The following is a 24,779-nucleotide window of genomic DNA, read 5'->3' as shown; positions in this document are numbered from 1 at the left end:
ATCTACAATTTTCATAGTCATGAAAATAAAGAGAACTCTTTGAATGAGAAGGTGTGTCCAAACTTTCTGTCTGTACTGTATATATATATAAATTAAATTAAATAAAAAAAATAGTTGGAGGGATGTCACCCTCAGTTCAGTCACACACTGTACTGAACAGAATGATTCCAGGATCACTGCAAATAGTGGGATTATCTGTGACCCGGTCTGCATTGTTCTCAGATTTGCAACTATTCGATGACGGCATGTCTAGTGTAGGTTCACACTCACCCCCTCCATTCCCACTGCCCCAAACTGACAAAACAAAACATTTGTAGCAAACAGCATATTTCTGTATCACAAACTATTTTTTTTACTTCTCTCCACATGCCTTCTAGTCTCAACCCAGATGCCAGTGCAGCCCACTTAAAAGAACAAAGCAAGAATCAAGGGAGCGTCATCTGAGCGGCACGTGCTTGGCTCCTGTCTGGTGTCACTTTATTAAATGTTGTACTTTCATCCCCCCAAACCAGACAAAAAAAAAAGTTTAAGCACAGTTGAACCTGGGCCAAAAGAGGTTGTCTGGATTACACTTATCCAATTCAGCGGGGAAAGGGAGCCGATTAACATCTTGGTTTCACAGAGGCACCAAAGGTCTTAACTCAAACAAACAAATATCAGGAAGGGTGGTGCAGTTCTACGTCGTGTTTTCTTCACATGTGATAGCTGACCCCACTGTAGTGTTTGTGAATGGGAGCCATGAGATTGGCATGTTGTTATGGAGCAGTCTGATACCCCAGACCAGGGGTAGGCAAGTTCGGTCCTAGAGAGCCGCAGACCTGCAGAGTTCAGCTTCAACCCTAATCAAACACACCTGAACAAGCTCATCAATCCATTCAGGATTACTAAGGTACAGGCAGGTGAGGGTTTTTTTTCAGGGTTGGAGCTGAACTGTGCAGGACTGCGGCTCTCTAGGACCGAACTTGCCTACCCCTGCCCCACACAGAAGTAAACTCCACCCTGTGTGGTCCACTGGTGTGATGGAGGCATGGGTGTGCTCAAACTCTCAAGTGAGCTCTTTCAGTTCAAACCCAAAAGAGAGTTCAATTTATCTTCATGCAAACAATGTGGTAAATAGGTCAATTTTGTTCATTCACTTCTAAAAAAAAAAAAAAAAGCAATTCATATTTATCTCTTATGTACATTTCCAACCTGAAATGCCAGTGAAATTTTTGAGGCACAAAGTCAAAATTTGACTTTGAGCAAGCCACCGAACCCCCACCTGCTCCCTGGGCGCCACAGCATAAATGGCTGCCCACTGCTCCGGGTGTGTGTTCACGGTGTGTGTGTGTTCACTGCTGTGTGTGTACACTTTGGATGGGTTAAATGCAGAGCATGAATTCTGAGTATGGGTCACCATACTTGGCCATATGTCACGTCACTGTCACTTTAAAACAAGAATACCCTAATAAAACATATTTAAAAGCATTTTAGAAAATAAATGTAATCACACATATTCACGATCCAAGAAAAAATTACTGAAAATACACAAGTGCACACATTTTCCAAAAACTATATATATATATATAACCAACATAAGACATAACCAAAGAGAATAAAAAACAAGTGAATTTCAAAGATTCTGGAGCATGTGTTTTACACTCTATTGTCCCTTTTCTTATGTGTCACTAACCTGTATAACAATGTGGACTAGCACTTGTATAAAAGCTGCAGTTATGCAGATAGTTTAAGTAAACTAACAGTACCATCTGAAATCAAGCACAGAGAGGTTTTGTTTTTGTAGATCTACCTTGCCAGCTACATCAAAAACAGATTTTCTCACAGAGGTCTTCATTTCACACGCGGATCTGCTGCCTATTTCCTCAAGCCTCTCAATTTTGACTTAAAGGTGCCATCTGTCATATCTGGCAAAAATATCAAGTCATACTCCACATTCCATACCAGATGGGGGCAGTATGCCTCAATAAAGTGAATTGGTCTACTCTAGAGTAACAAACGAGAAACGGCATAGTCTCTATGCTCCGCCCCTACCTTCACAACAACACTAGAGCTAGGGCTGGACGATTATGGCCTAAAATCAAAACCTCGATTAATTGAACATTTTGCCTCGATTACGATTATTGAACGATTATTTGGTTTTTGGTTTTGTTTTTTTTGCCCTCATAGTTCACTGACAAGGTTTGTACTGTAAATATGATTGACTATCAGCAGTTATTAGAAAGGAACAAACAAATCAGTTAGCAATATCATAAAAAAATACAACTAAACTAAATTTCAGGTATACAGAAACTGTAATTAAAACTTTAAAAACACTGCATTGTTTTCTTTTTATAAATAAAAAAAGATGAATCAAGTAAAGTTATTAAATATATTCAGTCAAGATCAGTGAATGATTTTCTTTTGTTCTTTGATTAACATTAATGACAGGCAGCGCGTTTACTAGGCTGTTGTCTCTTTAAGCAAAAATACTGTACATGTGTGTTTTCTTTCTCATCTGTTTACGTTCACGTAAGACAAAAACAGCTGCGTTTATGATGATATACTGATGTAGTTTTCTGTATCGTAGTTTCGACTCGGAACAACCTTTTCTACAGTTAAAATACACAGAACAGTCCAAGAATGGACACAAACCGGGAACCCGCAGCGCGAAAGCCGACCGCTGCTCTCTGTGCACGCGCTTGTGCTGCACACAAACATGCTATAATAAGTTTTGAGATTCTAAGCTACTTTAGTGATAAATCACAGGACAGCGCTGACAACTAGTTTCTGTGTTCCTCTGTGCGCGCGATCTTCATAGCTAACGTTACTGTTTATATGAGTGTTCGTGCCACAATGCAGCTGCGCGAACATGGTAGCTCGATATAAGAATACACATCCGTTCATCTAATCGCTTGAATGTCCAAACCATAAAACAAATACAACTGACAAAGTTTAGTGAAGACGCAAAGCTCACCGCTCAGACCGCTTTGCTTTTATGCCACTGACTGGAGAGCAGAGTCATGTGGCTACACACGCGCTAGTATGCTTTTAAGGGGGAAGTGTTAACAGGATTAAAAAACCGAAATAACCGACATGGGAAAATTACGTCGGTTAGAGGTTATGAATTTCGGTTTTGATTATTTTTCGATTAATCGTCCAGCCCTAACTAGAGCATAGCCGAAGCCTATAAGACAGCGGTTCTCAATTGCAGTCCTCGCGCCCCACTGCTCTGCACATTTTGAACGTTTCTCTTAGAGCTTCAGACATTTGTTCTATTCGAACATAAGTTACCTGCGAAGTGGTCATCACAGGATATTCAGCCATGATTCCAGTTCGAAGCGAACGTAGCTATGTGTTCCAATCAAAGTGCATTGAAGTGTGCAAGACGTGAATTTAAATTGTATCGATTTACAGAGGTATATGATGTCACAGTTGTCCATGTTTAAAGACGCTGCACAGCACAAATCAGTGAATGAATGTTTCGATGTGAGGTAAACTTCAACAGATTTCCCCTGCTCAGAGAGTAGGGAGCAATGAACATTTGAAAAACAGTTCATGCACGGAGTTCATTTCTAACGAGCTGATTATCTGAATCAGGTGTGTTAACAAAGAGAAACGTGCAAAATATGCAGAGCAGTGGGGCGCGAGGACTGGAATAGAAAACCGCTGCTATAAGAGGACGGAACATTCATTGGGTGATGTCAAGTGATTTTGAAACATGACATCTTCAAGCTACTCCCCTTCACCTTTACCAGTGAATATGTTCATATTCGTTTTGTTCATATTACATTGAGTTGTAAATACACATTATTGGAATTAAATTAATTTGACAGACAGCATTCTGTCAACATCATTGGTCAACATCAGACAGCTGATGTTGACCAAGCTAGCGCCAACCAACGTAACCAGAGCTGCCAACTCTCACAAACATTCACCGTGAGACACACGCAATTGACTCTTTTCACACGCTTTCACGCCACACATCAATTTTCTCACGTACAGAAAAACCACGAAGCAAAGAGGACACGGAGACCAACAGATTAGACAGAGCAGGTTACTTATCATATAAAAAAATGGGTAAGTTATAGCTAGCTAATTATCAAACGCAGCTACGGTTAGCCATCGCTAACATTAGCACGTTTATAGAACAGCCTTCGATACATTTCTATGTTATAACTTCCCGAAAAAAAAATACACAAATATATAAAACAAACTTCTAGCGAAATACTAACAGCATCTAACTTACCAATCCAAAAGAAATGTTGCAAGTTCGGTGTCGGACCTCATTTCTTTCAGGTCCATCAGTTGGTTTACTCTGTTGTTTACTCTGGTTCGGCTCCTTTTCTTATCGGATTTGATTTGTGATTCCGAGCGCGGTTGTTTCCCTGTAGCGGGTGGTGGTCTCTTGCCAAGGGCTTAAGTCACATGAAGTAGTGGGCTGTACTTTCCACATGATTGACATCAGGTTAGATTACGCCCACAAGCCGTGCGAGTTATTCGTGTATTGCAGGTTGGCTGGTGGTTATGTTGCCCGCATACCGCCTCCCATGGCCGAAACTGGTATTACGACACCTGTCGGGCCGGGGCTAGTAATGCTACTGCTAATTAAGGTTGATATCTCTGCAGCACTATAACTTGACATTTTTTTAATGACATCATCGCCCTTATTTCTCCTCATACTTTTGATGCGTGTAGGTCATTTTTTGAATATTTTTAGCTCAATTTTTGCACATGGCACCTTTAAACAGATGTTTTTGAGCAGCGGAAAAGAATTGGATCTGGTGAGTTGCCCAGTATTTAAATGCACACTTTGACCCGGGGTCAAATAGTGACGTCTTTTTTGTGTGTTAAGAATGTAGACAGTTAATCAACTTACTTTGTCAATAGCGATATAAGCAGAAACATGAATAATAAATAATAATAATAAATAAAGAAATCAAGAATTCCACTCTAAATGTTTCTCTGTTATTCTGAAATGGTCATCTGAATTCTTCACTAGATATACACAGTGCTATTCCAGGCCACTATAATTGACTTGTCACTGCCATTCAGGAACAAATATAGCCTTTTCCCAGTCACAGGATGTTGCAGACAGAGGAATTTAAAAGGATTCAAAATACAGCTCTCCCATCATTTACTGTACCACTAAACTCAGGATCTCACTGGGTATCTGGCATGACCCCAATGTTTGTGTAGAACAATGTCTATAATACAAACTGACATCCATCATCGCTCTTGAAATAAAAATGTGGTTTGCCGACACTCAATGTAGCATCTTTCAAAGAGCTACACACAGACATGCCATTTTTAAAGAGATGTACACAAATTAACGAAGAAAAGGGGGCCCCTGTGCTAGGGGCTTTGTGTGTGTGTGTGTGTGTGTGTGTGTGTGTGTGTGTGTGTGTGTGTGTGTGTGTGTGTGAGAGAGAGAGAGAGAGAGAGAGAGAGAGTGAATGTAAATTGTAGTGAGCTCCATTAATCTGATTGCTATGGCACATCTCCTCTCCCAGAACACCTTGTCTGCTACACCAGCCTGATTGGGATCACGGCAAGGGACTATTAGCTCAGCCTGCGACACACACACACACACAAGCACCAGAGGGACCAAAAGTATGATAAAATCAGGCAATGTCATCGGTCTTAAAACAGCAGCAGTGTTTTTAATATCACAGTCTGGGCCACAGTGGTATGAACTCCTTATCCACCTTCTCTCACATTCAGCATTAAACAAGTGAGGAAAATTGCTACTAATCTGCAATTTAATTCTGGATTGCAAAAAATACGGTTGATTTAGTGTAAACTGGCTAAAAATGATGCATGGCGCAAGCTGCTGTGGCAACGTGGCACATCTAGACAGCCCACTCAGCAAACCACCTTTAGACATGAGAAGAGAGAACAAACACAGAAAGAAAAGCTGCAACTCATTTAAAAACACATGACCAGTTGTTGATCATACTTTAGTGCGCCAAGTTAGACTGGGCTTTACTAGTTTACAAAACTATACTGGTTTTACTAGGCTACATAGTATGAGGCTGGTTTTTACAACACTGCAGATTGTTACCGATTTGTTACAGACTTCCCTTAAATAAAGATTAGACTGGACTACAGACTAGGCCAAGATTTACTAGACTATAGATTTTGAAGTGATTTACATGGGTTTTAATACACAAGGTTTTTTTTTTTTTTTTTTTACAATCAAGGCTGGACTTATCACAATTGACTACAGATTAGGTTGTCTTTTATTGGACTACAGACAAGGCTGGGCTTTACTACGTACTAAACTGGATTTTATCAACCAGGGTTTTACTACATTAAAGTGTTACAAACAAGACTGGAATTGCTACACTTGACTACAGATTAGGACAGGTTTTGCTAGACTACAGATTTGGCAAGACATTACTAGACCGTAAAATATGCGGAGTTTTACCTATGAATGACCTATGAATTAGGCTGGGCTTTAGACTATAGAATTGGCTAGGCTCCAATAGACTATAGACTACGGTATGTTTAACTAGGCTGCTTACTAACCTGGGTTTTACTACATTACACTTTTGTTACAAACAAAGCTGGACTTGTTAAATATGACTACAGATTAGCTGGTCTTTACCAGACTACAGAACGTTCTTGTCTTTACTAAATTAGTCTGGGCTTTACCAGACTTTACAGGCCCAGTTTTACTGGACTACAATTCTGGGCCAGGCTTTACTTGACTATAAGTCTCAGAACCGCTTCTTTATAGTACAGACTAGTCTTCTCCGGATTACAGTCTAGACCAGCCTACACTAGACCTCACTAAAGTACAGAGTAGGCTTGGCTGAGATGGAATAGGCAGAAGAAATAAACAGAAACACTGACCTTAATATATATATATATATATATATATATATATATATATATATATATATATATATATATATATATATATATATATATATATATATATATATATATATATATATATATATATATATATATATATCAGCTCACTATAGGAAATACATTTTTTTATTAATCAGATTTATGAAATGGATATATTCCAAAAAAAAACCATCAGCCTTTAGAAAATGACGCATGCTAAGAATATGAAAACTGCAATTTAAAGGGTTAGTTCACTCAAAAATCTAAATTATGTCATTAATGACTCACCCTCATGTCGTTCCAAACCCGTAAGACCTCCATTCATCTTCGGAACACAGTTTAAGATATTTTAGATTTAGTACGAGAGCTCTCAGTCCCTCCATTGAAGCTGTGTGTACGGTATACTGTCCATGTCCAGAAAGGTAAGAAAAACATCATCAAAGTAGTCCATGTGACATCAGAGGGTCAGTTAGAATTTTCTGAAGCATCGAAAATACATTTGTCCAAAAATAGCAAAAACTACGACTTTATCCAGCATTGTCTTCTCTTCCGGGACTGTTGTGAGATTTCAAAACACTGCAGTTTAGTGATATCCGGTTGGCGAATTAATCACTCGATGTAACTGGATCTTCTTGAACCAGTTCACCAAATCGAACTGAATTGTTTAAAATGGTTCACGTCTCCAATAAGCATTAATCCACAAATGACTTAAGCTGTTAAATTTTTTAATTTGGCTGACACTCCCTCTGAGTTCAAACAAACCAATATCCCGGAGTAATTAATGTAATCAAACAGTACACTGACTGAACTGCTGTGAAGAGAGAACTGAAGATGAACACCGAGCCGAGTCAGATAACGAACAATAGACTGACTCGTTTTTGAGTCAAGAACCGTTTCTGTCAGACGTGTCCGATTCGAGAACCGAGGAGCCGATGATACTGCGCATGTGTGATTTCAATAGTTCAGGCTTACATATAATTAGCTGAGGTATGGAATGCGTATTTGGCGTGCTGTCCGGGGAAGGGCTCCGAGCTCGGGAATGGCCCGAACCTAGAGTACCCCCCCTTCCCCGTCTATTTATAAAGTGAACTTGAAGTGAGGAGATGGGGTGGAGGAGGGATGCTGATAAACCGTCAATGGATAGAGGTAAGTCAGCGATATTTATACTATGGGATTGATTACTTGATTATGGTCCACCTGTGTTGATTAGGCTAAGTATCTGACGCGCTCCTCCCGAATCTTATTAATAAAATTACATTTCAATAGTTCACGCTTACATATAATTAGCTGAGGTATGGAATGCGTATTTGGCGTGCTGTCCGGGGAAGGGCTCCGAGCTCGGGAATGGCCCGAACCTAGAGTACCCCCCAAAAAGCAAATATACAGGAGGACAGCCGCCAGTTTAGAGAATGCCCCCCCAAAAGCATAGAGTACTGGCGGGGGCTGATTTGGTTTCTGAGAAGTCGTCTCGTAGGCAGGTTGGAAGGGCCTACGTACTCCGGAGGGAGCGACTTGGGCGTTTGGAGAGTAGGCCCTACCGGCTGCAGCTAGTGAACTACGTGGTTGTTGGCGCCCGGTCGGTAGGGCTCGAGCCGATGCTCAACTGGAGCTTTTTGGCATTGGAACGGTGAGCCCTACCGGCCGATGAGGAGGAGCAGCGTGGTTGTGGTGCCCGACCGGGAGGACCCGAGTTGCCTCGACCGGAATAGGTCACGGTGTCGGCGTACGGGCCCTACTGGCTGATAGCCCCTGCTATTCAGTGGGTGAAGGGCCTAGTGCTGACCGAGAGGGCCCATGAAGCCTCCGACAGGAGATTGAGACTCAGAATGACGGACGTCTGGGTCCTCTCGGTTTGGCAGATAAAAAGCTTTGGGCTGGCCGACAAGGAGGACTCTGGCGACATCTGATGGGAGATCCCGACTCACGGCATTAGATGGATGAGACTCACTTGCGGCCGGCAAGCATAGGCCCGCCCGGGAGAACTCTCGCCAGACGTCTGAAGGGAGCGCACGCATCAGACGGGTAAGCCTCGCCGGACGGGGAGAGTGGAAAGGAAAACCCGACTGGGAGGTCTCTCGCAGCATCCGATGGGGCATTAGACTCAGAACATCGAACGGGTAAGCCTCGCCAGGCGGGGTTAAAAGATGTGAGGGTAGCTGAGGGTAGCGGAGTTTTATTTTTTTGCAGGATTTGGCGAGAGGACGAGACTCGTAGTGCCGGACGGTTAAGCCTCGCCTATCGTCAAATGGAAAGGGAAGTTGCGTGGCCGAGAGACTGTTACCGACGTCCGAAGGGAGCACATGCATCGAACGGGTAAGCCTCGCCGACCGTAGAATGGAAACGTAAAGCAAGTCTGTCCAGGAGGCTCTCGCCGGCGTCCGAAGGGAGCACACGCATCGAACGGGTAAGCCTCGCTGACCATAGAAAAGGAAAAGGTAAGGTTGTCTAACCGGGAGGCTCTCGCCGGCGTCCGAAGGGAGCACACGCATCGAACGGGTAAGCCTCTCCGGATGTGTGACAGAAAAGGTAACGATAGGAGGCCAGGAGGCTCTTGCCAGCATCCAACGGGGACTTCCTGTTCCCCAAAAACAACTGGGTGAGCCTCGCAGGCCGTAGGATGGAAAAGGTAAGTTTGTGTGGTCGTTAGGCTGTCGACGGCGTCTTATGGGAGTTTGCTACTCACGGCAAGAGACGGGTAAGCCTTGACGACCGTAGGAAGGAGGGAGGGTTTATTTGTGTGTTTGGTACCTGCGGCATCGAACGGCTTGCTTGTAGGTTTTGTAACCTAAACCACGTGGAATGGTCGTGGTTGGCTGGCCAGGAGGCTCTCGCCAGCGTCCGATGGGAGCACTCTCATCGAACGGGTGAGCCTCGCTGGCCAAGGATGGAAAGGTTGTCCAGCCGGGAGGCTCTTACCTTCGGCCGACAGGAGCTTAGCTCCCGGAATCGAACGGTTAAACCTCGCTGGCCAAAGGACGGAAAAGGTTGTCCAGCCGGGAGGCTCTTACCTTCGGCCGACAGGAGCTTAGCTCCCGGAATCGAACGGTTAAGCCTCGCTGGCCAAAGGACGGAAAAGGTAAGGTTGTCTAGCCGGGAAGCTCTCACCTACGTCCAATGGGAGCCTTGACTCCATGCATTGGATGGGTAAACCTCTCCGTACGTAAGACAGAATGGCAAAAGGGTAGCCGGGGGCTTTCACCTACGTCCGATGGGAGTGTGAGCTCCTGGCAACGAACGGGTAAGCCTTGCTGGCCGCAGAATGGAAAAGGTGAGGTTGTCTGGCCGGGAGGCTTTCGTCGGCATCCGATGGGAGCTCAAACTCCTGGCATCGAAGAGAGAAGCCTTGCCGGCCATAGGATAGAAAAAAGGTAAGGTTATCTGGCCGGGAGGCTATGGCCGGCATCCGGTGTTAATCTGGCTTTTTAATCGGGTAAGCTTCGCTGGTGGTCGGATGGAAAGTCCAAGATTGCTTAAGTGGGGAAGCATCTGACAGGAGTTTAATACTCACGGGCCTGGTTTCACAAATGGGGTTATGCTTAAGCCAGGACTAGGCCTAAGTTAAATTAAGATATTTAAGCAACTTTTACAGAAATGCCTTAGAGGAAAATTTTACAGGTGTGCATCTTGACAAAGAACAATGACACTGGCATATTTTAAGATGTGTCGGAGCAAGATATTTTCAGTTGAGACAGCTCAAACATGTATTTTAGTCTGGGACTAGCTTAAGCCTTGTCTGTGAAACCATGGGACGATGTCATACGACTAAGCTTTGCTGATAGTTGAACGGAGAAGGCAAAGGTTGGCTCAAACGGGAGCACTCTGGCAGCGCCTGACAGGGAGTTCGATACTAATGAGGATTTGGTTGTCTACGAGGGTAGACGCTGTGAGGCTTACTTGAATAATTGTTTAGCAAATCCAATAAGCTGCTTCCGATAATGAGTCCGAAAAATCTTGGTGCAGTCATTGTATTCGAAATTAAGCGTGCAAAAATAAATTGGATTTCCTGTGCCAGTGTACCCCAAATAGGTGCCATGTATCGGCGATGTGGTCATTGTCGAATTGTCGTATTGTCAGCACATGAGATCGATGGTACATATCGACGATGTAATCGTGCATGGGTGGAGTAAGAGAAAGATACTTTATACTTGTCTGAGCTTACTATTTGCCATTTTAACCATGCAGGTGCACGAAAAAGCCTATGGAATCACCGATAATCGAAAAAAAAAATATATATATATATTTTTCGGACGTACTGATAAACTGGCAATAAATATAAAATACTATATTTAAAACTGCTAGTTCATGTAGTCGGCACTACTGTCATCTCGCTTGTGCCGTTTTTTTTGTTTTTTTTTAACTATAGTAGATTCCATTTAAAGTCCAACGATTTAACCCTAATATGGACGTAAACAAATGCCTTAAATATAAGGTATTCAAAAACCGGTAAGTTCATATATTTGAAGTGAGTTCGGTTGAAATGATGCCTTGGTCATACGCGCTCCAGACCACATGCCTCATGATGGGACCGACGCGCCGCCCCTGAGACCAGAATGAGATGCATTCTAATGTAACTGTGGCATTAAACTCCGTTAGTGAGAGCTCCTTTAAAATATGGCACGTATCGGATTTACCTGTTAAAGTACGATGGAATACCTTATATCTGCAAACGATGCATGTCTATTTGTGGATGGAGACTTCTTTGCCACCTGTAGGCTCACGTCATCCTTTGAGAGCATGGGCGAGCGTGAAGTGCAGTGCTGAGATGGGATAACGGAGCGGTTTGATAGCCGAATTATGGTAGGCCGCCTAATAATTATAATAAAAAACGTTGATTGGAGAATGGGCCTAATATCGTCTTGGCTATTGTCGATACATGATGCTGTCACCGCAACCTAGGATGCATGGCATACCTATAAGCGGAATTTTTTTTTTTTTTTTGCGTGTGAACAGACGCTGCTGTGGCAGTGGGGAGATACGGGAAAGGCTCCTGCAGGAGCAGACACTGCTGCGGCAGTGAGGAGGTATAGGAAAGGCTCCTGCGGGAGCAGACGCTGCTGCGGCAGTGGGGAGATACGGGAAAGGCTCCTGCGGGAGCAGACACTGCTGCGGCAGTGAGGAGGTACAGGAAAGGCTCCTGTGGGAGCAGACACTACTGCGGCAGTGGGGAGGTATAGGAAAGGCTCCTGCGGGAGCAGACACTGCTGCGGCAGTGAGGATGTATAGGAAAGGCTCCTGCGGGAGCAGACACTGCTGCGGCAGTGGGGAGATACGGGAAAGGCTCCTGCGGGAGCAGACACTGCTGCGGCAGTGATGAGGTATAGGAAAGGCTCCTGCGGGAGCAGACACTGCTGCGGCAGTGATGAGGTATAGGAAAGGCTCCTGCGGGAGCAGACACTGCTGCGGCAGTGAGGAGGTACGTGCAAGGCTACTTGCTTCGGCTGCTGTAGATGTTGGCTGTGGGAAGAGTAAAAAAGGGTTAGTAACATTTGATGGGGCAAGCTAAAAATGAATGGGTAGCCTACTGTGTCACCAGCTCAGCAATTGGTTGCCTGATTTGACAATTCCTCGAGCCTTGTCCACGTTATTAGGTTCCTGTTGGAAAAGCATCTTTCCTCTCGTTTGGCCTCCGGGCTCTTTAGACGGTCTCCCGAGCGGATACGTTTGGAACGCTGTTTTCACGTTGTAGTATGGACTGTGGAAACAGAGGCTTTTGGAAATGATGAGGCATGTTTAGTCTTGTAGGACGTTGTACCGAAAGACATGATTACAGCAGTAACGTTAACCCCTTACCAGTCACCCCCCATTTTTTGGCATGGAGACAGAAATTACATACCCAAAATAAAGAAGTTTCTGCTCATGATTCTTTCTGACTAGATCCATGATCAACGTTTGTCCACGTTCTAACACTTCGACGTTTACCGTTCGGGAATAGGAATCGATTTCCTGGCATAATTACTGAATAACTGTCACTGAAATGATGTTTTATCGAAATATTGGTCAATTGGCTTTCAATTGATGCAGGGTTTATCCAGATCAGGTAAGAGAGTGATGTTTAACGTGCTGTGAAAATGAACGATAATAAACTGGGGCGGTTGGCGATGCTTGCAAGCAAATGGGTTAATGGCAGTTATGTGCTATTCGCTTCCAAGTGGTTTCTAAAGATGTTTAGTTGCCAGTTTTTTTTTTTTTTTTTTTTTTGTATTACGGTCCTTAAAGTCCCAGTGAAACGGAAGTTGCAAACGACTTTTCTCCAGTGTTGTGACGTATTTCCGAGAGAAACGGAATAATAAATGAGGAAAGTAGTGGGCGTGGCTTATTTTCCAACTAGCACCTGATTGGATTTAGATAAGTAGGTGTTTAATTTAAAAAATGGAGGCAGATCTAAATGCAAGTTTACAATCGGTTGTTGAGGATTACTCGCCACCTCAATCACCGCAATTTAGTTTTCAGCAGGAAAAGGAGGAAGATGAGAACAGGAACACACGGAGGATCATTTACAAAAATGCACCTCCTTGCCATCTCTCCTTTCACGCGCTGTCAATGCTCGCCGCACACAGGCAGCCTGTCTACTGTCAGTGTCAGTTTGAGGGGCGTGGTTACAGATTAAGCAGACACCAAATTCCTCAAGCCTACGTCATAGGTGAAGGTCCTCCAATGCAGAGGGGAGGGGCATTTTCAGATTTTGATTAAAGATTATGAAGGCAAACTTTTTTTTTTTTTTTTTTTTTTTTTTGAGTGGATTGGCTCGCATGGATGAATTGTTCAGCACAAAACGATCAAATTTAGGCAAACAAAGTAAATATAGTCAATTTTGATTTCATGTGGACTTTAAAAGGCGGCAGTTATTTTACTCACACTTGCTATCCTGCGTTGAAACACTATGGCGGATGCGTTTTAGATGAATTTTGAGTGATCACACCGGTGAATGGTGAAATAGGTCCCTAAATTATTTCGTCCTACCAGAAAACTTGCATAGAAGTTAAAATGTAAAATTAAATTAAGCATTTAGCAGAGACTCTTTTATCCAGAGACTTACGAGCGTTTTTTTTTTTTTTTTCTCTTTCCTTCATGGAACTTAAGTCCGTATCATTTCCGTGAGGTTTAAACGTGCGCGGTAAGGCGAATGTAATGCCTTTGCTTCGTGGTTAAAAGTGGCATCCTCATCCGACGGAACGTTTGTATCTGTAGTCCAAATCTATGCGCAATCCACACTCCAGATCAGCAGGTGGCGGTAATGCACCTTTACGCTGGTTTGCCAAAACTGCAGAAGACGACGGAACTGCGTCATGACGTCGTTTAACAAACTTTAGCAGCGAACCTGCTTTTAGATGCAACACTTGGATGCTAACTGCCGTAAAAATCCAATGAAGAAAAAGAAGAACCTGTTTTTAGCGTCTTCGCCTGAAAATGTATTGTTTAACGTTGCGCGGTCTGCGCCGCTAGAGGAAGCGGCCTCAAACTGCCACTCGGCCGGAACGCCGGGGTGAAAGGCTGAGCCGCGGTGAGAACTGGGGTTCGACCCGGGCTGGTTGGGTTCTTTCTGCTGCAATCCAGCGCTCGGGGAGAGCTCGGTCTCGGGCGGCACGATCGTTGTGTCGAGCAAGGCGAGCTTGGAGCTTGCACGGTCTATTGGCCACGACGTGTGGCTTGGCGATGAGAGCAGCTGTCACGATGACGCTTAATGCTGCTCAACGGCCGTGTTTGGTGGGTACAAATGATCTCGGGTCCGGCAAAAGCAGCAGGTCTTATAAATCTCCTGTGTAGCTCTCTTCGTTGGTACGAAAATTGGGTCTGTGGTAAGGTGACAGACGAAGCGAACCAGCATGCTGATAAACCATCAATGGATAGAGGTAAGTCAGCGATATTTATACTATGGGATTGATTACTTGATTATGGTCCACCTGTGTTGATTAGGCTAAGTATCTGACGCGCTCCTCCCGAATCTTATTAATAAAATTACATTTAGTGTGAAGCAGACTGACACATAGCGCGTCTGAACCGAACTGATTCTTTTGGTGATTGATTCTGAACTGATTCTGTGCTAGTGTTATGAGCGCGGGTAAACCGAAGGCTTGAATCAAGAACAATTATCGCAAATGATGTCATTACGTCGAGTGCAAAAGAACCAGTGAATCCGTTTTCTTCAACCGGTTTATTGAATCGAACTGTCCGAAAGAACTACTGGTGATCCGAAAACCGATGCAACCGGTTCTTAACTCGAGAACGAGTCAATCTTTCGTTCATTATCTGGCTTGGCTCAGTGTTCATCTTCAGTTCTCTCTTCACAGCAGTTCAGTCAGTGTACTGTTTGAGTAAATGAATAATGACATAAAGACAATAGGAAAGAAAAGTATTTTGTTGTGCCATAAATAGAAACTGTTACTATAAGAGCATAATGGCCTTTGAGTAATTTCGCAAAGTTAAATAATGTGTTCTATTAATTCAAACAGGTTTTATTGCAACTCGTTTCTTGTAGTGTCATGGGACTGCCTTTAGCAACCGGTGTCAAAAAAACACAACCTCCCTCAAGACTGCTGTTAAGTGCTCCATAAAAACAGAGGTGAGTCTAGAGTGCTAGGGTTAAAATGCTCACCTAGAAACACACCTACCTTGAAACATATTACTAATGGACCAATTTTCCATGCAAGAAAACAACACGTACTAAAGCCGTGTGGACCGCTCTTGATGGCAGTTCAACCTAAACAAAACCTCCATTGTTTAAGCTGAGTGATAGTGAGTGTGTCTGTGTGTGTGTGTGTGTGTGTGTGTGTGTGTGTGGGGTGAGGGGGTGGTGAAAGAGAGAGAGAAACAAAAGGGAAAGTGCAACACGCTGCTGTGATCACAGATATCTTCTGACATGACTCGATCAAAGTTCCTTTAAGAAACTCCACAAAACTGAAATTGCACACAACCCAAATAAAAAATTTTTTTTAAAAACTTTTAATTGAAACAAATCAAACTTATGTGATGTTTGTGATTAGTAGTGAATGATCCTCATCTCTTGAAAGCTCATGAGTATATATGGCCATTTGTCTTTAGTGGAAGTACTTGTCAACAGGAAGACCTTTTGCCCTACTGTGGGCTCTTCAAAGAACGGGTACACAGCACATCAAGTGTTAAGCCACATACTGACAACTCTTTATGAAGACTAGCACCCGGCCTGAGTTCAGCTGTTAACATAAAAACCCAAGGCACCATTTTACTCACCAGACAGTTTAATGGTTAACCCAAGATCTAAGATGCCATCTTAAAGGCACAGGGCACCTAAAATAAAAAATCTGTCATTATTTATTAACCCTCATGTTGTTCCAAACCCATTACACTTTTCTTTTCTTCATAAAAGGTAGATTTTTTTTAAGAATATTCTGCTTAATGTAATGGATATGAATGTGGATTGGGGCTCTCAAGCTCTAAAATGATAAAAAGAAGCCACATAAGTGATTCATACATCTTGTATGATATATTCCAAGCCTTTTAAGTCATACAATAGTTTTACTTCAGAAAGAGTCTAGAATTTAAGTCTTCATTCTCTGAAAATTCCCAGCAGAGAGAGACAGCATAAATAAAATACCAATGATTCGCATGAATTTTAAGTACACCTACCAAACCAAAATACTGCATTGTCACTTTCTTTTGACACACAACAAATGTATGAATATTTATTTAGCCAACTATTCAAGGAAAACACCTGTAAAACAGGTAAAGCTAAAAAAGCTGAAATAATTTCCCTCCAAACACTGACAAATTATTTTCAGTATAAGTATTACATTACTAGACTCATTATTAGACTCCGATACCTGAAAAACAAAAATTGACATTTCAAAGATAGACAGTGGCTCCTGTTTTAATGACTGCCTTATAATTTAAAGTGACTGCAAGGGAGTGTTTAAACTCCAGGGAACTGATGAAGGCACAGTCTTAGAAAATGAAGACCAAATGTGTGTGCTGGAGAAGCAATGTGTAAGAAATGGCTCACACACTCTCCCCCTTGAGGAACTACTGTATATGAACCATATGGGAGAAACTGTAACACTAAAGCTCTTTGACTGCTTTTATGGTGTGTTTGTCATACAAAGATTCTTCAAAATTCAACTAGGTCTGGAAAAATGTGAGGATGCGTAGATATAAATGTCATTTTGGGGGAGATATTCCTTTAACGTCAAACAAATTTGAAAATTAAAAACCTTGCTTTTTTAGAAACATGACAAACCTTCAGAATCCTGCAGGATTTTTATTTGTATTTTTCTTTCAGAGATGAACAAGCAGAAACCGCGGTTTCACACCCCTCATACGTCCATAAGATTTCAGCAGCGGCAGCAGCATTAAAAATTCAGCTGCTGTAAAAATAGCAGTGCTCTAGAGCTGAAGAGTGCCTGGCGAAACGTGGATTTTGTTTTGCCATTGTTCAAGGAAAAAAGCTTTTAGCAACATGAAAGAGTACTGTGTTGAATTAAAATATTCATACCAAGTAGTGCTGTCAACGAATATTCTAAATTCGAATATGTATTCGAATAGTTTTTAAAAAACGAATTTCGAAAGTGAAAATTAATATTCGAATAAAAAAGAAAATGTGGAAAAAAAGGCCCGCGGTAGTAGAGGCGTGGCTGTCTGCCTTGCGAGTGGGCGCGCTAGCGTGCCTGAGGGTTCAGGGACAGATCACAGCCTCACAGGAGTCGCACTGTCTGGCACAGCATCACTGCTGAAAGTTGACGTGTCTTCATGGAAGATGCCAGCAAGTGCAGAGCCCAACTCGACCGCAGCAGAGAAAATGAGGTAAAATTGTTGACCCGCGAGATTGTTGTATGCAAGCTATTTAAGATACAGTTAGCATACCATTCGATAACTAGCAACATGAGGTCACATCTCAAAAATGTGCACCCAAATGAGCATGGCATAATGTGTGGAACTCCAGCTAAACAGTCACGTCTTGACACTTAATGTTACTTTGCATCGCCCGCCACAAGCTCTTTGTCTGCAACATGACAAGAGGCCATAACGGATAAAATAATTTCGTTCATTTGTAAGGACATGAGACCGATCAGTATCGCGGATGGGGCACGCTTCGGGGAGTTCTGTCAAGCAATGGATCCGAGGTTTGATTATTTATCGTTTCATGTCAAGGAAAAGTTCCATGTTTACCACAGCACAGCTCGCTCGGAGCATTCAATGTCAGTTCTATATGCTGTAAAACCTCAATTAATATTAATAATATTTGTTTCAATCACTGAAAGAAGCTTGCTATATTTGAGACAACAGTTGCTTGCACAAAAATGTGTTTGTTCATTTAAACCATTATGCGCAGAGAACGTGAGGGTGAGAGAGCGTGAGGTCTGCAGTCTTGGCCATTAGTTGATTTCCTTGTTTTTTTGTAGGTAATACGTTGTCATATATGTTTAAGCTTATGCTGCGTTCCAGGCAGGTTTTTGAGCCCGTAAGTCACGATTTCAAACCACGACTCACGACTTTATAGCGTTCCAGACAAGTCACGCCAAACTTCCTGAGCGCAAGCAATTGTAGCTAGATTATTAATTTTATTGCAATGTTATATTGTCCTAAAATCGTTTTTTTAACGTGCACCACTTGCGTAAACACTGCATCCATAGGCAATATTATCCGTAGAGGCTGCCATTGTTGTTTCGCAGGCTATGTGACGTCAGAGTTCGTAACTCGGAGTACATCTATCTAGTACGAGTTCACGGGTGGGAAGTCACGGGTTTGACTGCTGTTCCAGTGCAGTTTCACGGGTAGAAGGTTGGAAAAACACGGGTTACGGGTTGCCTGGAACGCGGCATTAAATAGACTATCTATACAAGTAGTTATGTCTCTTTGTATTATTTTTGTTATTGACGTAATGCGCGTCATTTCCAACATGCGCCACCAGATGTTCGAATAGTTCGAATATTCGTGTATTTTTTAGAGGGAATATTCGAACGTCAATTTAGAGCAATTTTGACAGCTCTAATACCAAGTATACATAATGTAAATATTAGCCTAATCTAGGGCTGTCAAAATTGCTCAAAATTGACGTTCGAATATTCCCTCTAAAAAAAACACGAATATTCGAACTATTCGAACATCTGGTTGCGCATGTTGTCAATGACGCGCATTACATCAATAACAGGCAAAAATAATACAAAGAGACATAACTAATTGTATAGATAGTCTATTTAAGTTTAAACATATATGACAACGTATTACCTACACAAAAACAAGGAAAACAACTAATGGCCAAGACTGCAGACCTCTCTCACCCTCACGTTCTCTGCGCATAATGGTTTAAATGAACAAACACATTTTTGTGCAAGCAATTTAAGGTAGCGACTGTTGTCCCAAATATAGCAGGCTTCATTCAGTGATTGAAACAAATATTATTAATAATAATTGAAGTTTTACAGCATATAGAACTGACATTGAATGCTCCGAGCGAGCTGTGCTGTGGTAAACATGGAACTTTTCCTTGACATGAAACGATAAATAATCAAACCTCCGATTCCATTGCTTGACAGAACTCCCCGAAGCGTGCCCCATCCGCGATACTGATCGGTCTCATGTCCTTACATCTTCCATGAAGACGCATCAACTTTCAGCAGTGATGCTGTGCCAGACAGTGCGACTCCTGTGAGGCTGTGACCTGTCCCTGAACCCTCAGGCGCGCTAGCACGCCCACAGACAACCACGCCTCTACTACCGCGGGCCTTTTTTTCCAAATTTTTTTTTTTATTCGAATATTAATTTTCACCTTCGAAATTCGTTTTTTTAAAACTATTCGAATACATATTCGAATTTGGAATATTCGTTGACAGCCCTAGCCTAACCATGAAAATACTAAAAGTATCAGTATGAACGTCAACACATTATGAATCCCTTAAATTTTAATTTGCAGTCAATAATAAATTTAAAATGATGCATAGAAATGATAAATGTAACGTCATGGTCAAAATGCCCTCGCATTTGCTGTTGGGTTTTCTTAAAGTGAAAGCAACTGTGAAACTTGATTACCAGGCACCTCTGGGAAACGAATGGCCATCTTTAAAAGGACACAGCAACAAATCAATGGTGGGAACTTCATTAATGAAGAAGTGGAGTTTGACAGTTAACAATGGTCCTGAAAAAGGAGTTGTCCCTGGTAATCTGTGATAAACCCCCTGGATGGGACGGAGGGCCTTCCTGCCCCCATTAACACTCACTAAACAAAGGCCAGTGCACTAGTGAACCCTAGCAGATCAATGCCCCCTGCTTCATCCAATTAATGGGATTTCCTCAGCCGCACTTTTCCAACATGTCATCGGGGATTCAGGCATCTATCATGTGAGATACACAACTCCAGAATCTGTTGGGAAAAGGCAGTGGCTTAGGCCCAAATCAATGAAATTTTTCCATTAAAACGATGATCTACGATGGATTCACAGCATGGTGACCAAGAAGCACTTACTCTAAAACAACTCTCCTTTTTGGCTGCTGTCACCCAACTATTTTCCAATGAAATCTTCATGGATAAAATCCACATTCATCTTACATCTTATATATTTCCAGTTGAATATCTTGTTATTGAAAACAAGTCATTTGAAAATGTAAAGTAAACGTGATGCAAATGGCACGTCCTAATCATTATTATGGTCTGCAGCAGGTTTGAAAAGCATCTCAACATCCTGAAGGAACAGGGGCTAGTGTTGTTTTAGCTGTTATACATCGCAATCTCAGAGCAGCTGCTTGTTCCATCAGCATTGTTGACACTTGTAATCAAGAAGTGGTCCAAGTAGGCTAACTAAACTGGTTCATCTAGTGACCATCCTAATTGACACCTGCAACAAAAAAAATGCTTTTTGAGTAATAGATGGCCCACACTGGTGTAAATCAACATGAACATTAAAAAGAAACATCAGATTTTCGCATGCAATTTATCTGTTCAGACAAATGCGGGAAAGAAAATTCTGCAGCCATGTGCAGCTTATTGGTTGTCTCTTTTCTTCGCCGTGTCATGGAAAAGCAGTAAGAACACCTCTGCTTAAAAAATAATCTGCTGCATTGACTGCATGCAAATATTTGTGTCAGTTGAACAGATGCATTAACAGCTGTTCATTCAAATTAAAATGTTTATTGCACTAAATATGTGAACAGGCCTTAAGCTTTTTACACAGGGTAGGTTCCAGCTGACCAGGACAAAATCATTTACCTAATGAAAATCAGTTAACCCTATTTTTGTTGTGTTCTATAAGCAATCAAGTTAACAACTTTACATCAGGGGTTCCTTTAATGTAGGCTATGAACAAACAATGAGCAATGTGTTTTACAGACTTTATTATGTTAGCCAATGTTAGTGTACAGTGCCTTGTGGAATGTAAACAACTTTTGATTAAAAATAGCCATTTCTAGGCACCAGAATATTCCTGTGGACAAACCGGAATATCAAGAGAAACACTTTTTTTGACAAAAAAAAAAAAACTATATTTCAGGGAGTGCTTATTTAGTTGATTATGATGTCTAGATAACAACACATCACTGGCTTCAACAGCCATAGGTTTTAGCAGACAACAAGGTCAATGCCAACATTTCTTAGGGATGCCAGGAATACCATAGTGATTTCCCAACTTTCCTCCTGTAATCCCCAAGCGGAGTCAATCAGCGGGATCACAAACTTCACTGACACGCTGTGAACTCAAAGATGCACTCAAACCACAAGGGCGGGCAGCACCGTACCCCTGAATGTGTTTGAAACACTTTCTAAAGATAAAATGCAACCAAGGAGAGGAAACTGCTGCCAATATCCGAACTAGAGAGTCAGCCTAGACTCAGTTTGAACTAGGCTACACCACTCTCTTTGACCTACAAAAGTGGGCTAAATTTATAAAAGCGGGAGAAACATTTAAAAGAACGTCTGTTCGTTTTATCAGTGTCCGAAGGCACCCTCATACCAGAAAATCAGCACTGAGATAAATGCGATAGAAGAGTCAAATGAAGCACTGATGCTTATTGATTCTGAACCCGTTGCCCTCAGCTGACCTCTCAACAAGACAAGGACACATCCGACCATAAATCAACCCCACTCTCCCACGGCATGAAAGAGAGAGGCTATTAAACTAAAAACACCAATATGTTTCAGAGTCAATCATCTGACTTGTGGTCTAAAAACTCATTTTCCTTATAAAGTGACTCGAGACTAACAAGACGCAATCAATAAATGCTGGAAGAGCACAATCCTTGGTGTTTGCATAGATTAAATAATATGGCATTAAATATAGGATTATATGGTGTTTGTAAGTGTAGAAACTTTAAAAGTCTAATGATTCAGTGAACGTTTGGTTAAGATCAGCCACTATAAACTGAAGACTAAGCATTTCATTGTTTCAGTAATTTACTTTCATGTACTTCTTAACCAGATATTGTCATTCCACAATGCGCATTAATATTTTACGGCCTTTATTTCACCCGTGGCTGAAGCTTTTGCAATTGCAGGCCTCAAATTAACTTGTTTTTCAGTGTAATTGCTTTAAAAATAAATTATAATTCCTTCTGTCTTATCCTGTTTATTATCAGGCAAAAGCTGCAAGTTAAGTTAGGCCCTTACGTCTCAATGGCTGAAGCAATGAGACCCGTGAGGGAAGCCGTTTCAAAGTGATGAGACAATACGGAGTCTGAAGAATCAGAAACATTTCCTGTGAATGTAGTTACAGGCCACTCACAAAGCAGAAAGCTTCTTTAACATGACATCTGAAAATACTTCTCTGACAAATTCCCTTTCGGACTCTGTTTGTTGGTCAGTGTGAGACGCAACACAAATACACCCGACTTTCAACAATTCCATAAAACTGCAAATATGTGGACAGTACTATTTATGTCCCTGAAGCAATTACCACAAAGCCAAAGAGTGCACAAACAGCAGGCAAGAGAAAGAAGACCAAAAAAACTCATTTAGCTCCAGACTTCCTCAAACAGCCACAGCACAGAACACAGTTACGCATTTGTAGATTTACCTTGGAAGCACAGGAATCATTTAACCCAGTGGCATTATGAAATGCGATTAACCAGTCAATTATCCTCGCAATAAACTGCCAAACAACACACCTCGTTATTAATATCAGCAAAAGCCACATAGCAACTGTTTCAACCCTTTCTGAGATACCATAACATTTCAACACTTCACATTACTGTTATCTGTATAACAAGTCCATACAGCCTGCAGCATCTATCACGGTTATAATTCGGAGCTGTGCTGATGCAGATCCCACAGGAAGCTGTCTCTATTCAATGCAACACAAAAGCAGCAGAGCCCATCAGAGCCGAGAAAAGCTATTTATATCTGGTCAGGGCGAGGCTTCAGTCACTTATGAGATGTTTCATACAATCTAGACACTCTTTGTGAACTTTAGATGCAGCGTATTAGTATACAGGTTTAATAATCTAGTTTAAACTGGAAGACGTGAATAGGAGCCTGGTCTAATATGGTCGTATATTTACTGATGGTAGGGGTTCTGAACACTTTTCAGGCTTGTCTGTCAACAAACTAGATGAACACCTGCTTGGCCAATCTGGGAGACCAGCAAGAGCATCTCAGCCAGACTGAGAGAACATCATAAACCAGACTGAACCACTGAGCTTTTTTGCAGCTGTTCATTATGATGTCCAAAGTTGGACCATCCTAAGGATGTCAAAAATGGTTTTGGAACATTGTAGCTGGTCAACCTGCTAATGACCAGCTCCTGGACCTACTAGAGACCAGCTCTGAAGGATAAGATGGTGATTTGTTGAATAAATAATATATTAATTGTAACAGGTGTGGATCAACTTTTTTTTCCTTTTATATATATTCTATTCAACCTACTCGATGTATAACTACTTCTGCCTGTGCATGGTATTTTATCTAAATATTCAATGAATAATCAAACAGTTTGAGGTTTATTATATTTCCTCAGGATGAGACAATGCAGTACAGCACTTGCCTAATGGGTGAGGCATCAACAAAAGAAGAGCGCGAGGATTTGCCTCCTCAGTAACTCCTTCAGTAACTCCAAGGGAGGCAATAGCTGACTCTAGTGGTAGAATCAAAACACTCGGCAAGGTTTTAACAGTCGCAAAATAGCAGGTTAGATAAAGTTATGGGTCTCACCTCCTCCAGTGCGGCTACAGTGTTCCTGCAGTGAGTCATTCGAGTGGTGAAGTTTGAGGCGGTGGGCGATTTATAATCTTCATTCGTCTCCGCCACAAACTCCGCCACTGTGATCTGGTCCGGCATTGTATTTCCTTTCGTAAACGACAGATATCGGTTTTAATCCTCGTAATAACCGGCTGTGGTACACTTAATGTCGAAATTCAGAGATAAAATGACGAAATTAAACTCTCATGAGCGTCCTGAAGTCTTAGCATCGCTGTGTTTTGTCCTCGCTGGATTAAGACAAGTTGGGAATTAATAAAAATCATTAGCCAACTACAGAGAAGTGACGCTTCTGCAACGGGAAATCTCTCTCCCACGGTGCTGGCTCTCACTTCTTCCAGTGTAAGAGCGAATTCGGTCCACCCGTTTGATGATAAACCAGAGATGATGTAGTCCTCATCTGTTAAGGGACAGGAGTGTACGCTGTCGTGCTGGGACTGCTGCAGGCTTTAGATCGATGCAGCGCTTGCAGTGCAATTCAATGAAAGCGCAAGAAATTGACAAAGTAAAGGTGGAGGAGATTCAATGGGAAAGGAGTGACCAATGAGGAATAGGAGCTTCCAGCTTTGGGCCAATCGGAACGGACGCAGGGCGTGGCCTGTTTGTAGATCGCCTTTAGGATCGGGAGCGCCTCTCTTAAGGTGGAGAAGGAAATTTTTTGTGCGTGTAAATCTTATACAGTCTATATGGTGTAAATACAGTTGACGTTTCATGTCTCTCTGAGGCATTTTTACGAATTATTTATTTATTTAAAAAAGCTAATTTGATACAGATTTTTATTATTAAAAAAGGC

General features: G+C 42.1%; 1 protein-coding gene across 4 annotated transcripts in view; it reads right to left on the bottom strand.

Moving 5' to 3' along the window:
* LOC132111676 (arf-GAP with SH3 domain, ANK repeat and PH domain-containing protein 2-like) overlaps positions 1-24,475 on the bottom strand; it is an 80,389-nt gene extending 55,914 nt beyond the window's left edge. For 3 of the 4 annotated variants that reach the window (XM_059519211.1, XM_059519212.1, XM_059519213.1), the window contains exon 1: positions 23,942-24,475. In XM_059519211.1, coding sequence (XP_059375194.1) covers positions 23,942-24,067 — 126 coding nt within the window. In that variant the 5' untranslated portion in view covers positions 24,068-24,475. The remainder of the gene's footprint in view (positions 1-23,941) is intronic. The other variant, XM_059519214.1, reaches the window with a different exon arrangement.
* Positions 24,476-24,779: the final 304 nt, after the last annotated feature.

Source organism: Carassius carassius, chromosome 31, assembly GCF_963082965.1.
Source record: "Carassius carassius chromosome 31, fCarCar2.1, whole genome shotgun sequence".
Taxonomy (NCBI): domain Eukaryota; kingdom Metazoa; phylum Chordata; class Actinopteri; order Cypriniformes; family Cyprinidae; genus Carassius; species Carassius carassius.
This window is presented reverse-complemented; position numbering and strand designations above follow the sequence as displayed.